This window comes from Zingiber officinale, chromosome 3B (genome assembly GCF_018446385.1).
Source record: "Zingiber officinale cultivar Zhangliang chromosome 3B, Zo_v1.1, whole genome shotgun sequence".
Classification (NCBI taxonomy): Eukaryota; Viridiplantae; Streptophyta; class Magnoliopsida; order Zingiberales; family Zingiberaceae; genus Zingiber; species Zingiber officinale.
The window spans coordinates 132,521,502-132,535,741 of record NC_055991.1 but is presented as its reverse complement, the minus strand read 5'-3'; the positions used below and the strand labels follow the sequence as shown (position 1 = coordinate 132,535,741).

Below are 14,240 nucleotides of genomic sequence, written 5' to 3'. Positions count from 1 at the left end.
TCGGATGGATCTGAACCTCCTTCTTTTCATCATAAATTAAAACAGGAGGTTTCTCGGTTATGGCGTGTACCTCGATTCGGGGCGCCTTCCGAGCGGAACAGGCTTCTGCTTGGATCATCTCTATATAGCACCGCCGAGCTGCTAGCTGATCTCCCCGTACCTCTCCCACTTTATCCTCCACGGGGAACTTGATCTTCTGATGGAAGGTTGAGACGACTGCTCGGAATTCGCTGAGCGCCGGTCGTCCCAAAATGACGTTGTAGGACGAAGGAGAGTCGACCACCACGAAGTTTATTGTCCTGGTCCTCCTGAGCGGCTCTTCTCCCAGTGAGGTAGCCAACCGGATCTGTCCAACCGGCTGTACTTCGTTACCCGTAAACCCGTAGAGCGGCGTTGTCATGGGCAGCAGCTCGGCTCGATCAATTTGCAACTGATCGAACGCCTTCTTGAATATGATGCTGACCGAGCTCCCTGTGTCAACAAATATGCGATGAATAGTGTAATTTGCTATTACCGCTTTAATGAGCAGAGCATCGTCGTGGGGCACTTCAACTCCTTGTAAGTCCCCGGGCCCGAAAGTGATTTCCGGTCCACTTGCCCGCTCTTGGCTGCAACCGACTGCGTGGATCTGGAGCTGCCGGACGCCCGCCTTTCTGGCTCGGTTGGAGTCTCCTCCGGTCGGTCCACCAGCAATAACGTTGATCTCGCCTCGGGAAGTATTGCTTCTATTTTCCTCTTCCCGAGCGGACGGCCGGGATCGTTCTCTTGACGCTCGGCGATTCTCTTGCCTTGGAGATCGGTGCCGATCGGACGTCTGTTGATGTCGCCTCTCGGTGCGGGTCCGGTCGGCTTCATGGGTCCTTTGTCTCCTGTCGATGGAAGGAGACCGTCGTTCGGCATTTCTGGGAACGAGATTAGCTACGAAGGGAAGGCTTCGACAATCCCTTGTGTTGTGCGTATCCGTCCGGTGGAAGGAGCAGAACATAGGGGTCCATCTCTTCTTTGGCTTGGGCCGAGCGGCAGCTACCTCTTGTACGTGTGATCTGGCGTGGGGGGATCGGATTGCTTCGGCCCTCGGTCCTCTAGGCGGCTGCTGAGCGGCGTGCTGTTTCCGTTCGACATGAATAGGTGCCCGCTCGGTTGGAGTTTCCTTTTTCTGGGCGGCTTGCGCTTCTTCCACGTTTATGTATTCGTTAGCCCGATGTAGCATGTGATCATAATCTCGGGGCGGCTTTCGGATGAGCGACCGGAAGAAGTCCTCATCCACAAGGCCTTGCGTGAAGGCATTCATCATCGTCTCCGATGTGGCCGTTGGAATATCCATCGCCACTTGGTTGAATCGCTGGATGTAAGCTCGAAGCGATTCTCTCGGCTCTTGCTTGATGGCGAACAAGCTGACACTTGTCTTCTGATAACGCCGACTGCTGGCGAAGTGGTGGAGGAAGGCCGTTCGGAAGTCCTTGAAGCTAGTGATGGATCCATCCGGCAGCCTCCGAAACCACCGTTGAGCCGATTCCGAGAGAGTGGTAAGAAAGACTCGACACTTTACTCCATCTGTATATTGATGGAGCGTAGCTGTGTTATCGAACTTACCCAGATGATCATTGGGGTCTGTTGTTCCATTGTACTCGCCGATCGTCGGAGGCACGTAGTGCTTGGGCAGAGGGTCTCGTAGAATAGCCTCCGAAAATTGGCGATTGATCCGCTCGGGAGATGAGTCCGCTCGGGGAGCTTTCCCCTTTCTGTCGTCTCGCCTAGGCATTTCGTCGGAAGAAGATCCTCTATCTCTCCGAGTCGGTACGACTTCAGGGGTGTGAAATAAGGCCCGATGGAATGCGACGGTGGCTTGAGGTGCTTCCGCTCGGCCACCCGACGCAGATGTTGCTTGTTGCTCCGGCCGCTCGGCTGATGCTTTTTGTTTTTACTCCACAAGTTTGGCGGCCCTCATCTCGACCAAAGCGTCGAGTTCTTCTGTTGAAAGCGCCACCGTGTGTTGTCGTCCAGCCTCATCCATTGTTCTTGTTCGGATGCAGGAGCGTTCCCACAGACGGCGCCAAATTGATCCTGTCCGAACCAGAAGTCAACAGACGCTGGGCACGTGGCGCTCTCCGACTCGCTGATGTAGATCTCCAACTGGTGGCGCGATGCTCCGGCTAACCTGCACAGAAGTCGAGCCGGGAAGGGGGTTCCCGGCGGCGACCCTCCGACGCTCAAGTCAGGTAAATTACGATAAACAAGGTGGCTCCCCAAGTCTCAGAATACCTAGAAAAAATCCTCCTTCCGGCGAAGTCTGAGGTTCTTTATATAGAGCTGTGAAGGGTTTGGGCACGTGTATCAAGGTGCATACGTATCCTCTGTCCTTTCCTAGGTATGCGGCTGTCAGAAAGCTTACCTGACCCATATCGCTACAGTCAAAGCATGTCCTTGATGAGACAACAAAATCCCCTGTCACAAGATTTGGAGCATGACACACACGTGAAACCTACCGGTTGTCAGAGAAAGAAGTCCCCTGTCCTTTTCCCTTGCTCCAAACTTGTCGTCCGGGCGGACAACTCCCTCAACATCCGACTGGACATCCGCAGCGGTTTACTTGTGCTTTGTGGAGACTAATAAACAGGGGTGCTTTATGACTTTGATCGGTCAAAAGGTCAGCTCGGTCCATGACCTTTTCAACTGAGCGTCGGAACCCCGATTTGACAGGGTGCCTTCCAACCATAAGTGCGAGCCGGCCGGACCCACCCGGGTATTCGATTCCATCGGCCGGCCGGCAGTCCGGTCGGACCGGCCGTCTACGGTCGTCCGTCCGGTCGGACCACACTCTCCCCGGATGGGCGGCTGCTCCGGTGACTTCCACTTGACGTTGACTTTACAGGGGGGCCCGCTCTTACTACCGGATCACTAATGCTTGGCTACATCCATTCGTGGAACTCGTGGGCCATATATCGCTCATCCATTTTCATAGCCACTCACATCCATTTGGAAATGCATAACTTTTTCTGAAACTAGTGTCAGACCTTCTTGGAGGATGATGATTGATGAGTGGAAGGAAATGTAGCATTTTCAACATGGGAACCAGCTGCATGCACTTTCCCCATCCCAGCTGTTGACTAATAACCCTCTTGATAATATTCTCACCTTGCTTTAATAAAGCTCCTCCATCATAGCTTTATCACAGGAGATAGGCTCCAGTTCGATCGAGATTATTCCAAATCTAGGCATTTGTTAGGGATCACGAGAACTTCCTGAGACACTATGAGAAGATAATCAGTCTTCAAAACTCTCTAATAACCTGGTACTCCAAGCTCTTGTTGGTGGCCACTATGCTCTTCAACTAATTACGCCTTTGAAACTTTTTTGACCCATATCTCCAACAAGCTAAGCAAGTGGATCGCCGGCCATGATGATGCACGCATGCACTCACTCACGGTTCATGCAAACACTCCTTAGTTGCTTCTTCGGATATGGCACTACTCAGATTCCACATATTTATATACACTCACATACACGCCTGATACATCACCCAATTCCAAGAATTCACAGTATCCTTCTCGAGCTTCTCAATCCCCTGCAACTCAAGCAAAATTAAGGCGAGATAAAAGATGATTGCTTCCTTTTTTAAGTCGATCTTGTTGATTGAAGTGTTCATGGTTGGAGCAGAAGCCCTGAGCATGGGCTACTACATCATGAGCTGCCCTTTCGCGGACCAAACAGTAACCGACACAGTGAACCAAGCTCTGAGGAAGGACCCAACACTTGCTGCAGGGCTCCTCAGGCTTCACTTCCATGACTGCTTCGTCCAGGTGTTTGATAATTAGTCTCCGGCACAATATTCAGTTCATAAACTTATTATAATTATTTGGCTTAAATTAAAATGCAGGGATGTGATGCATCTGTGTTGATCGATTCCACAGAGGATAACACAGCAGAGAAGGACTCTCCTGCAAACTTAAGTCTGCGTGGTTATGAAGTAATCGATCAAGCCAAAAAGTTGATTGAGCAGCAGTGCCCGGGAGTTGTTTCTTGTGCAGATATCGTGGCATTGGCAGCTAGAGATGCTGTTTTTTGGGTATGAAACTCATATGCAATGTCTTGTTATATATACAATCGAATGTAGTTTTTAATTACTGCAATTCTTAAATCAAATTGATATGTTAACGTACACATAGGCTGGTGGACCTTATTATGATATACCAAAAGGGAGAAAAGATGGCCGAAGGTCCAAAATCGAGGACACCATAAACCTTCCTTCACCCATATCTAATAGTTCGGACCTGATGAAGTTGTTCTGGCAGCATGGATTTAATGCTCGTGAGCTAGTAGCTTTGTCAGGTCTTAAATTTATTTTTATTATTTTTTAACTGAGAAAGAAATTTTATATTTTTAAATAAGTAGCAGATGAATTTTTGTTTTTCCTCTTGCAGGGGCTCACACGTTGGGCGCCGCCCGATGCGGCAACTTCAAGCAGCGGCTGAGCAACTTCGACGCCGTCAACGACGTGGACCCCACGTTGGACTCCTCGTTCGCCAAGTCGCTTTCCCGGGTATGCGCCGCCGGCGACGACGCGGAGGTGCCGTTCGACCGCACCCGCAACGCGTTCGACCGCGCCTACTTCTGGGCGCTGCAGAGCGGAATGGGCGTGTTGGCGTCGGACCAGACGCTGTTCAGCGACCCGCAGACGCGGCGCGTGGTGAACGGCTACGCCATGAACGACGCCATGTTCTTTTTCGACTTCCAGCAGGCGGTCACCAAGATGGGACTGCTCGACGTCAAGGAGGGGAATCAGGGGGAGGTTCGAGCCGATTGCCGGAGAGTGAACTGATAATTAAAATGAGGATCGATGGAAGAGGAAATTTTATATAAATTGGTGCTCTTGTGCATGATATATATATGGAAGCGAATAATTTGGGAACTAGATACAAATATCTAGGAGCAATACTTAGCAATGAGTTCCATAATATTCTTATCGGAGCTGCCGTTCTCCCCTGCAGCAGTCTTAGCCAGCTCGCGCCACCTCGCCGCGTTCCTCCTTATCTCACTGCTCCGGCCACCCTCCGTCACTTCCCTCACACACCTCACGATCTCCTCCCTCCTCACCATCCCTTCGTCATCCTCCTTCACCCTGACCCCGACTCCCCATACATCCTCCACGTATTTGGCATCCGTCGGCTGGTCCGTCCACTGCGGCATCGCCACCATCGGCACTCCAAGGCTCAGCCCTTCCACCGTCGAGTTCCATCCGCAGTGCGTCAAGAAACAGCCGACGGCCTTGTGAGCCAGCACCTCCAACTGGGGGCTCCACGTCACTATCAGGCCCTTGCCCGGGCAGTACTCCTCCGCGAACCCTCGAGGAAGCTTTTCGAGTTCCGGCGTCCTGACGACCCACAGGAAATGCTTGCCGGTGTCCGCGAGGCCGTAAGCGAGCTCGGACATCTGCTGGGGTCCGAACTCTACCATGCTGCCAAAGGAGACGTATATGGTCGAGGCTGGTGGTCTGGCGTCGAGCCAATGCATGCACGTCGCCTCTTCCAGATCGAAGAGGTGGAAGCCGTAATGCGAATCGAAAGGGAGCCGGTTGTCAAGGTAGACGGAGGGTATCGTTGGACCAATGGCTTTGGCTCCACACACTTCACTCAAGTAGTCTGTTTCCTGCTCAAAATTAACAAAATCAACTCATTTTTCTGAAGTGTAGACTGTAGCAAATAGTCGTTAGTTTAAAGATCCTCCAAGAAGTCAGCGCTGTCCTGTGTCATCAGTCGACGGAGTTGGCTTGATTGGCGTTCTGACCTAATCACGAGGGAGACAAGTCGCATCTACAGTCGACGTTGATTTCGATTGTATTTCTTTTGTTTTTTTTTTTTTTGGGCAAAACACTGATGACAATCCAAAATAAGCGAGGGGCTACTGGAGATTACTTAGTCACCTGAGGTTCCAGTTCATAGAAGGTATTGATGAGGACTTCGTCAACCTTCTCCAGGTCCTTGAATTGGTTGAACACCATCTCCATGTACGCCGGGTAGACACCGAACTGGTCCGCTAGGTACGACGGAAGGTCCTTCGGCTGCAGCCGGGGCAGCCCTGGCAGCTCCAACGCCTCCCTCACCGGCTGCTGCACCAGCTCCGAGTTGACGTGGTAGTAAATGAGGTCCACGGCGGAGCTCTGCGTGAAGAAGGCGGCGGTGGCGACGCTATTCCGCCTCCCGACCTCACCGGCCCATGGCAGAAAGGCGTCGAACACGAGGAGCCCGACAGGGCGCCCGGCCTCCGTCTCGGAGCGGAGCAGGTCGTCGAGAGTGGCGGAGCCGAAGCGCTCGAGCGAGTTCAGGTAGGAAGGAATAGAATCGACCTCGGCGAAGCCTGCGCGGTCACAACCGTCGGAGATGGCGGCGAGGCGGACGGAGCCTGGGGTGGGGCTGGCGTTGGCGAGGATGAAGCGGGTGGCGGCGAGGGTAGCGGTGAGGCCGTGGGCGGCAAAGCGCTTGGCGAACTGGAGCATGGGATTAACGTGGCCCTGGGCCGGGTAGGGAAGTAGAAGTACGTGGCAGCACTTGGAATCCACCGCCGCCATAAGTGACGCTAACGTAGCAGTGACGAACACCAACCCAGTGAGGAGGAAGTGCGAAGGAGGCCGAATTTATAGAGCAGATTTGACTTGGACTGCAAGTTTGCTAAATGAACAAGAACAGAGTGGTGAGCCTAGCTCGATAGAGAAACAAAATGCCTACTGAAATAAGTAAATCTCAGCTGTCTACACAGTGAGGTCATTTTATTCAAACTCGAAGGCAATTTGGACACGGAGTGCGAGGAGCTCCATGTCGAGACGACAACTAGATATTATTTTAAATAAATAACCCTTTTATATATAAATTTAATAGTTATCTATAATTTGTCTTTTTTATATTGACTTTAAAAGAGATGGACCGAAATATTGAGACGAACGTATTCATCTTTTATCATCATATAATATCTTACACTTACGAATATTTTAAATCCCATATTTAAATATTTTATTTATTAAATATTAAAAAGCATCACCAATTAAATATATCATCCTCATCAAATATTTATAAATTTAAAATTATTTATTTAATTTATATCGAATTTTATATTTAAATAAATTAATTATATATTTCAATTCTTTGATTTAATATATTTCATCTATTATATACCTATAAATATTATTTACATATTATTTAATATAATAATTATATTATATTATATTAAGGTTGACAACATTCAATTTTAATATTTTTCCAGAACGTCATGGAAGCTTTAAAAAATAACAAAAAACAAATAAAAGTAACGTTTCATATATTTCTTTTTCCCAAAGCGCTAGAATTAAAAAAAAAATACGGTTGCTCACCAAAAGTTGGACCCGGTTGGCCGGTTGCATGCCAGAATTAAAAAAAAATACCATTGCCCATCAAAAGGAGGCATAGTTAGATCACAACAAAAAAAAAAAAATAATAATTGATACGGCGCATAGTGGCGGGGCCTAGAAGAAGGTAGGAGAAGAGTCAAGGTTATGCAGTGGTCAAAGGACAAGGTGATGTTGTAGTCAAGAATCAAGATGATGTGACAGTCAATAATAGAGGTGACTTGGCGGTCAAAAATCAAGCATAGGAGGCGGTCGATCAAGAGCCAGGTATATGTGGTAGTCAAAGGTCGAGCAGACTTGTCAATCAAGGGGTCAAGGTAGCGGAAAGACAAAGGACGACGACAGGTGGAGCTCAGGGACATGTGTTGCAGGGGACAGCGGCTCAGGAGAACGGGTTTGTTGAAAATGCGAGTCAAGGAATACAGGTCGAGATCAGCAGAGCTGTTCGAGCTACAGGCCTGCGTTCGAAGGCCCGGAGCACAAGTCACAGGGTACAGGTCGGGGGTGGCAGAATTGATCAGAGTCAGCTCGGTCTGCAGGCTTGCGTTCGAAGGCTGGGGAGCAGGGCACAGGGCAGGTATCACAGATAGGGCTCGGCAGATCTGCGGGGATACGACGCGAAGCCATAGACACACGTTCGAAGGCCTGATTTAGGTGGCAAAGCTAACAGAGTGGAGCAGGTCTGACAGGGGGATGTGAAGCAGATACAGGCTATAATAGACCGGAGGAGCTAAACGACAAAGAAGTCAGGGAATCATGAAAGCTGGGGAGCATGTCACAAGGCAGGTACCACAGATAGGGCTCGGCAGGTCTGCGGGGATACGACGCGAAGCCATAGACACACGTTCGAAGGCCTGATTTAGGTGGCAAAGCTAATAGAGTGGAGCAGGTCTGACAGTGGGATGTGAAGCAGATACAGGCTATAATAGACCGGAGGAGCTAAACGACAAAGGAGTCAGGGAATCATGAAAGCTGGGGAGCAGGTCACAGGGCAGGTACCATAGATAGGGCTCGGCAGATCTGCGGGGATACGACACGAAGCCATAGACACACGTTCGAAGGCCTGATTTAGGTGGCAAAGCTAATAGAGTGGAGCAGGTCTGACAGGGGGATGTGAAGCAGATATAGGCTATAATAGACCGGAGGAGCTAAACGACAAAGGAGTCAGGGAATCATAACTACTTGTCAGGGGGTAATTATCACATACCAGGGGATATGCGCAAAGGCGGAGGTTCCTAAACAAGAAGATGCCTTTATAGCCAATAATAGCCAAACAGGTGTCATTCACTACAGGACAAAGCCCAACGTCTAACGTTTTCTGACATGCTTGTAGGTTCTAGAAGCCCTTGCTGGTGCATAAAAAGGGGAGGATTCCTCGTACGCGGGTACGCTCACTCGTCATTCCTCACCAATCTTTCACTTTTTCGGATTCTTCTCTTACACTTTCCGGAGGAAAAAGTACCTGACTTGAGCGTCGGAGGGCCTGACCCGTGGACTTTTTCCCTGGTTTCTGGCCTCTAACGTGAGGAGGGATCGTCTGAGTGTGTGCAGGACCTGCAGCCTCGTCAGCCGCCCGTGGGAGCTTTTTCCTACACACGTCTAGGTCATCCTTGAGCTACCGCGACTCTCCGTCAACAACTAGTACATCGCGATCGGCCTTCGTCCGACTCAGCTTCCGGACAGGATCAATAGTATTTAGCTACGGAATTAGAGATGGAACTATAGTTCCGTCTCTAATTAGAGACGAAGTATAATTCCGCCTCTAATTAGAGAATTTTGGCCATTTTAAATTTGAAAAAAAATGAATTTGTAAATATTAGCGACGGAAATAAATTATCCGTCTCTAAATAGAGACGGATATTTTGATTCCGTCTCTAATCAGGGATGAAATTATATTTAGACAACGAACAATTAGCGACGAAATAAATATTTCCGTCGCTAGTGTCGCGATTTAGGGCACAGAGCAGAACCCTCGCGCTCCTCTCTGCGCTCGTTGTGTTCTCGTCGGCGATCCCTCGCGTTTCTCCATCTCTCCGCAGACTGCAGCTTTCATCTCCTCTCCGCAGCGGCTCGTCTCCTTCCCAGTTCCCTCTCGGTAAGTTCGCAGCAAGCTACGCCCTCGCCTCCTCCTCTCCTCTGCGCTTCTTCTCTTATCATCGACGCCACCTTGGTTTCTATTCTCCTCTGCGCTCCCTCACTTGTCTCCTTCTTCTCTCCACAGACCGCAGCGGTGCTTTCATCTCCTCTCCGCAGCAGCTCGTCTCCCTTCCAAGTCCTTGCCAGAAGTGTGATTGGTAATCTCCTCAATTGATTTTGCTAGTTTTAGTTTAAAGCCAGTTTCTAAAGCTAGTTTACTAGTTTTCTACTTTACTTAGTATCTCAGGTCTCTCTTTAAGCTAATTTCTCTTTAACACCTGCAAAGGCATTTACATCACTTTCTCTTTAACACCTGCAAAGGCATTTACATCACTTTCTCTATTTGCTGTGTTGAGATTTCCTCTCTTCATGTTGCCAAATTTGATAACTCAGGTGCAATACTCTCTTGCAGGCTTTAAATCCATTTCTTTTGGTGTGATTAAAAGGTTCTGAAAACTTTTGATACTTCTTAAAATATATTCCTTGGACTTGGTATTGAGTATCCAAGACATGGATCTAGGTGTTTGATACCACTTTATATAGGTTTTTTGCACGTGATCAATGGGTTTGTAACTTGTTAGGGATGGAGCCAATATCTGACATGGGTTCAATGGAGTTGAAACGAGTCTGAGCATCAATACTTCTTAATTATTTTGAAAAATCACATTACTGATCCTGCAAGTCTATGTAGATGTTGGGTACTCAAGTTTTTTACGGGCTAATTTTATCACCAAGTTCAGTTATCGAGAATAAACCATTTCGTCAACAAAAGTTAAATGAGAAACTCTATAAAGATTTAGTTTCTGTTGGTGTTCCAGATGAAAATATACTTGATGTTTATCTATTCCTAGGAGAGAATAAGGAGAAGATGATGCTTGTTATGGGATGTCCAGTGGAGAAGAGACTTGCTCTTCTAAAGAAGATGTTTTCTTTCTAATTTTGAATTGTGTTGTTTGAATAATTGCAATATGCAAGATTTGGATAGGTATTGAGAGTATAGGGTTATATAGGTTTATTAGTAATTATTAGCATATGAAAGTCAATTTAATTTTTTAGTTGATAATAATTTTGTAATAACTATGGATTATTTCTAGGTAATGTTTATTGTTGATAATTTTTTATTTTAATATATGATAATGGTATAAGTTTTTTATTTTAATATATGATAGCATTCTTACGACATCTAACTTTATCTTGATCAATATTTTATTCCACTTCTATGTAATATTTTCCTCACACTTTATTCTACTTATATGCAGTGTTTTTCTATTTCTTTCATAGAAACTTTTTATCAGGTTAAAAATATATTATTTGAATTCACAATTATAAGATAATATATAAAAATTAAAAATAAATATAAAAACATTGGATTTTGAGAACATAATTATAAATAAGTTTTATATTTTTTTAGTTCAATAAAGAATTTTATATTTTTATCTAAAAATGAGAAAAAGGGTATTTTGGGTAATATATTATTTAGTTTTCTTTCTTTTATTGTAGTAAACGTGGTAATGATTTCCTCTCATTCTTCTTCCCCAATTGTAGTAAATAAGCACACCAAATAAAGAATTCTTTTCCTTTTCCCTAAAGAATTTTTTCCACTATAAATTCCTTTCTTTTCTTAATTCACACCTTCAAGTAAACAGAGCATAAGGTATATGGTTATAGAAGGGATCTCTTTACTACCAATTTGGTGGGTTATGAAGCATATAATCTTCATTATCAATGACAATTGCTGATGGGCTTTTATATTTATACACTAGTATTATTAGTGAGATCAACAGTGAGTCCTTTTATCCTTTGATTTTCATGAAACATTGTTGAATCAACACTATGTGAGAGTGCAATCTCCTTTCTTAGATAGTACAATTGATTGAGATCTCAGTATTTTTAGTGGTCTTGATTTATGGCCATACAAGCGATTCTGTAACTGTCAAGGTGTAAAAATCAGTCATCAGCAGTTGATGAGGGCTAATACATGAATCACCCATTTTTGACGATTCAATTATACCTAGTATATTTATATTTATTGCCACACGGTAGCCTTGAGGAGATGTGGAAAGATGAGGATTACGAGATAATTTCTCAGCATATCTTTGATAGAGAAATATCTTATACTATTTTCTTGTACCTAGCCTATTTAAAGTCAACAGAAAATGTACTATCGCAGAATAATCGAATAATCTTCCACTATGATGATTTCTTAGGAGCACTCAGGAATATGCCATACAAGTAAGAAAAACTTTAGAAAAAAATATTAACACTATATTTCCTAAATAAGATCCATGTACAAGTAATATCTTAGGAATGTAAACTAGTTAGTATTTTTCTTATGCCATACAAGTAAATAAGATCCATGTACAATACAGTGCTGGTGTCTATAGTTGAGGAATCCATGTACACTAGATATTATTTCTCCTAAATATCTCACTCCTTATTTTTTTGTAATATCTTACACTTAGAGCAATCGGATCAGTTAATGGTAATATTTTATTTTATATATATATAGATATACTTTTTACAATTTACAGTGTTAACGCATTAAAAGAATTGAACATATTAATACTATAGTACATTCATAGTGTTTCTACGATAATTTCACATAGATAGTAACATTGAGATATTAACAGTATTACAGATGCTCTTACGAATATTTTAAATCCCATATTTAAATATTTTATTTATTAAATATTAATAAATCTCACCGATTAAATATCTTATGCTCAAATACCTTTAATTTTACAATCGAATATTTCATAAATCGAATATTTATAAATTTAAAATTATTTATTTAATTTATATCGAATTTTATATTTAAATAAATTAATTATATATTTCAATTCTTTAATTTAATATATTTCATCTATATTTACTTATAAATATTTTTTACAATATTATTTAATATAATAATTATATTATATTATATTAAGGTTGATTACATTCAATTTTTTTATTTTCCCAGAACGTTATGGAAATTTAAAAACAAAAAACAAAAAACAAATAAAAGTAACGTTTCATATATTTTTTTTTTCCAAAGCGATAGAATTAAAAAAAATACGGTTGCTCATCAAAAGTTGGACCCGGTTGCATGCCACAATTAAAAAAAAAAAAGTACCATTGCCCGTCAAAAGAGGGCTTAGTTACATGCCACATAAGAGAAATAGCATGGTATAAGTTTAAATTTGTGTTCGATGATTTTTAATATTTTTTAAAATATAGATTCGTTATCTTAATTATTTTTTTTAATATTGGTCCTATGAATATGATTTTTTTTAAATACTTTTCAACCATTCTCCTCTAATAGAGTTATTTAAGAGAAGAAGATATTTAAAGAAATATTCCCACCAAATATTTTATTACGGATGCTCTGAGTAACAAAATAAATAGAAAGGACTTTTTGTCAATATCTAAATAGATCGTAGTCTAATATTCAATACGTGAGGATGCCCTCATGATCAAGATTAAAAATGATAATAATAGGATTGATGGCCTCTTGTCTAGGGGGTTGAGTCGAATCAAGTTTTATAATGATCAAATTTATTTGATAAGATAATTGAATCGAATTAAACTAAGTCGAGCCTAGAATGAATTAAATTATTAAAATAATTATTCAAACTAGAAGTGATTTCTTTTTTATGAGTTTAAGCTTGATTTATTTAGATGTTATCGAGCTCTCAATTCAAACTTGTTTGATTGTTTAAAATTTTTATATTTTAAACTTGTTTTGTTGGTTATTAAACTTGGTTATTGAGTTTGATAATATAAACTTGTTTATTCATTTTGAAACTTTATTTGTTTATTTAACATATTGATAAGAGTTTGATTGATGAACGTTATTTACGAACATGTTCATAAAAATTGCTTGCGAACATTAACAAATTGAACAAGTGTTTAAACTTGTTTGTTTAGTTTAGCGAATTGTTCAAGTTTATTCATTTAATTGAACTTATGTATATTGAAAGAATATAAATAAACTCTTACCAAATCGAACACCAAGTTTACTTATGAACATTTGGTTCATTTACATCTTTACTCTTGACAGATCGTGTTGAAGATAAAGTCTTCAATTTTTATTGGATCTATCCTATTAATCTTGTCAATCAAATAAATTGAACGGAATGAATTGAAATTTTATCAATATATTTAAAAATAGACCTAAACGAATTAGTCAATGCGAATTGTAGGTTTTGACGAACCGAATCGAAGCGGACTCAAGTTGACTTGCAGATTGAAAAGAGAAAAAAAAAATGAAAAATCAAAACATAAATAGGCCTAAGTTAAAATTTATTTATGAAACAATCAAATTATATATATATATGCTGACCCACCTACCGCATAATTAAGTTGGATTGGATTAGATTAGGAATCTTTCAATCCATTTGGAGATGATGAATTTTCAATAGACCAATCAATCAGATAGTTCTAATTTTTTTATATCAGATATCTAAATCTTACAGTCTGATTAATTTTAGAATAGATAATCTAATTCCATATTCCACCTACTAAGTAAATCGAAAAAATACTCATGATTATCCATCTAAACGACTAGCATCCTTAGATTAATCATCCTATTAAATGAAAGAGAAGCATAGAAGAAAATACTTAATTTATTGAAATTATTCGGGGCTTCATTTTATATTTTAGTTGCATAAATTTGTCTATTATCACTTTTAACCCAATTAAAATTTTGTTCTATATGGGTAAAGGTGAAGCGCTAGCCCAGCACCCC

The 14,240-nt window shown here is 42.6% G+C and overlaps 2 protein-coding genes across 2 annotated transcripts; one reads left to right on the top strand and one right to left on the bottom strand.

The window, feature by feature from the left end:
• Positions 1–3,480: 3,480 nt before the first annotated feature.
• On the top strand, positions 3,481–4,912 carry LOC121967841 (peroxidase 47-like). The gene is made up of 4 exons (XM_042518321.1): positions 3,481–3,800; positions 3,878–4,066; positions 4,167–4,329; positions 4,422–4,912. The coding sequence occupies exons 1-4, from the start codon at positions 3,600–3,602 to the stop codon at positions 4,817–4,819; spliced, it is 951 nt and encodes a 316-aa protein (XP_042374255.1). The 5' UTR covers positions 3,481–3,599; the 3' UTR covers positions 4,820–4,912.
• An 11-nt stretch (positions 4,913–4,923) lies between these two features.
• Positions 4,924–6,697, bottom strand: LOC121967838 (UDP-glycosyltransferase 74F2-like). Its single transcript, XM_042518319.1, has 2 exons — positions 5,921–6,697; positions 4,924–5,646 (listed from the first exon to the last, which is right to left on the bottom strand). Exons 1-2 carry the CDS (start codon positions 6,563–6,565, stop codon positions 4,924–4,926), a joined length of 1,368 nt encoding a protein of 455 aa, XP_042374253.1. The 5' UTR covers positions 6,566–6,697.
• Between the last annotated feature and the right edge of the window lie 7,543 nt (positions 6,698–14,240).

Coding starts and splice junctions, on each gene's coding strand:
- LOC121967841 (XM_042518321.1), top strand. CDS start 3,600: ATGATTGCTTCCTTTTTTAAGTCGATCTTGTTGATTGAAGTGTTCATG. Junction 3,801..3,877: donor TCCATGACTGCTTCGTCCAG/GTGTTTGATAAT, acceptor ATTAAAATGCAG/GGATGTGATGCATCTGTGTT. Junction 4,067..4,166: donor CTAGAGATGCTGTTTTTTGG/GTATGAAACTCA, acceptor ACGTACACATAG/GCTGGTGGACCTTATTATGA.
- LOC121967838 (XM_042518319.1), bottom strand. CDS start 6,565: ATGGCGGCGGTGGATTCCAAGTGCTGCCACGTACTTCTACTTCCCTAC. Junction 5,647..5,920: donor TCTATGAACTGGAACCTCAG/GTGACTAAGTAA, acceptor AATTTTGAGCAG/GAAACAGACTACTTGAGTGA.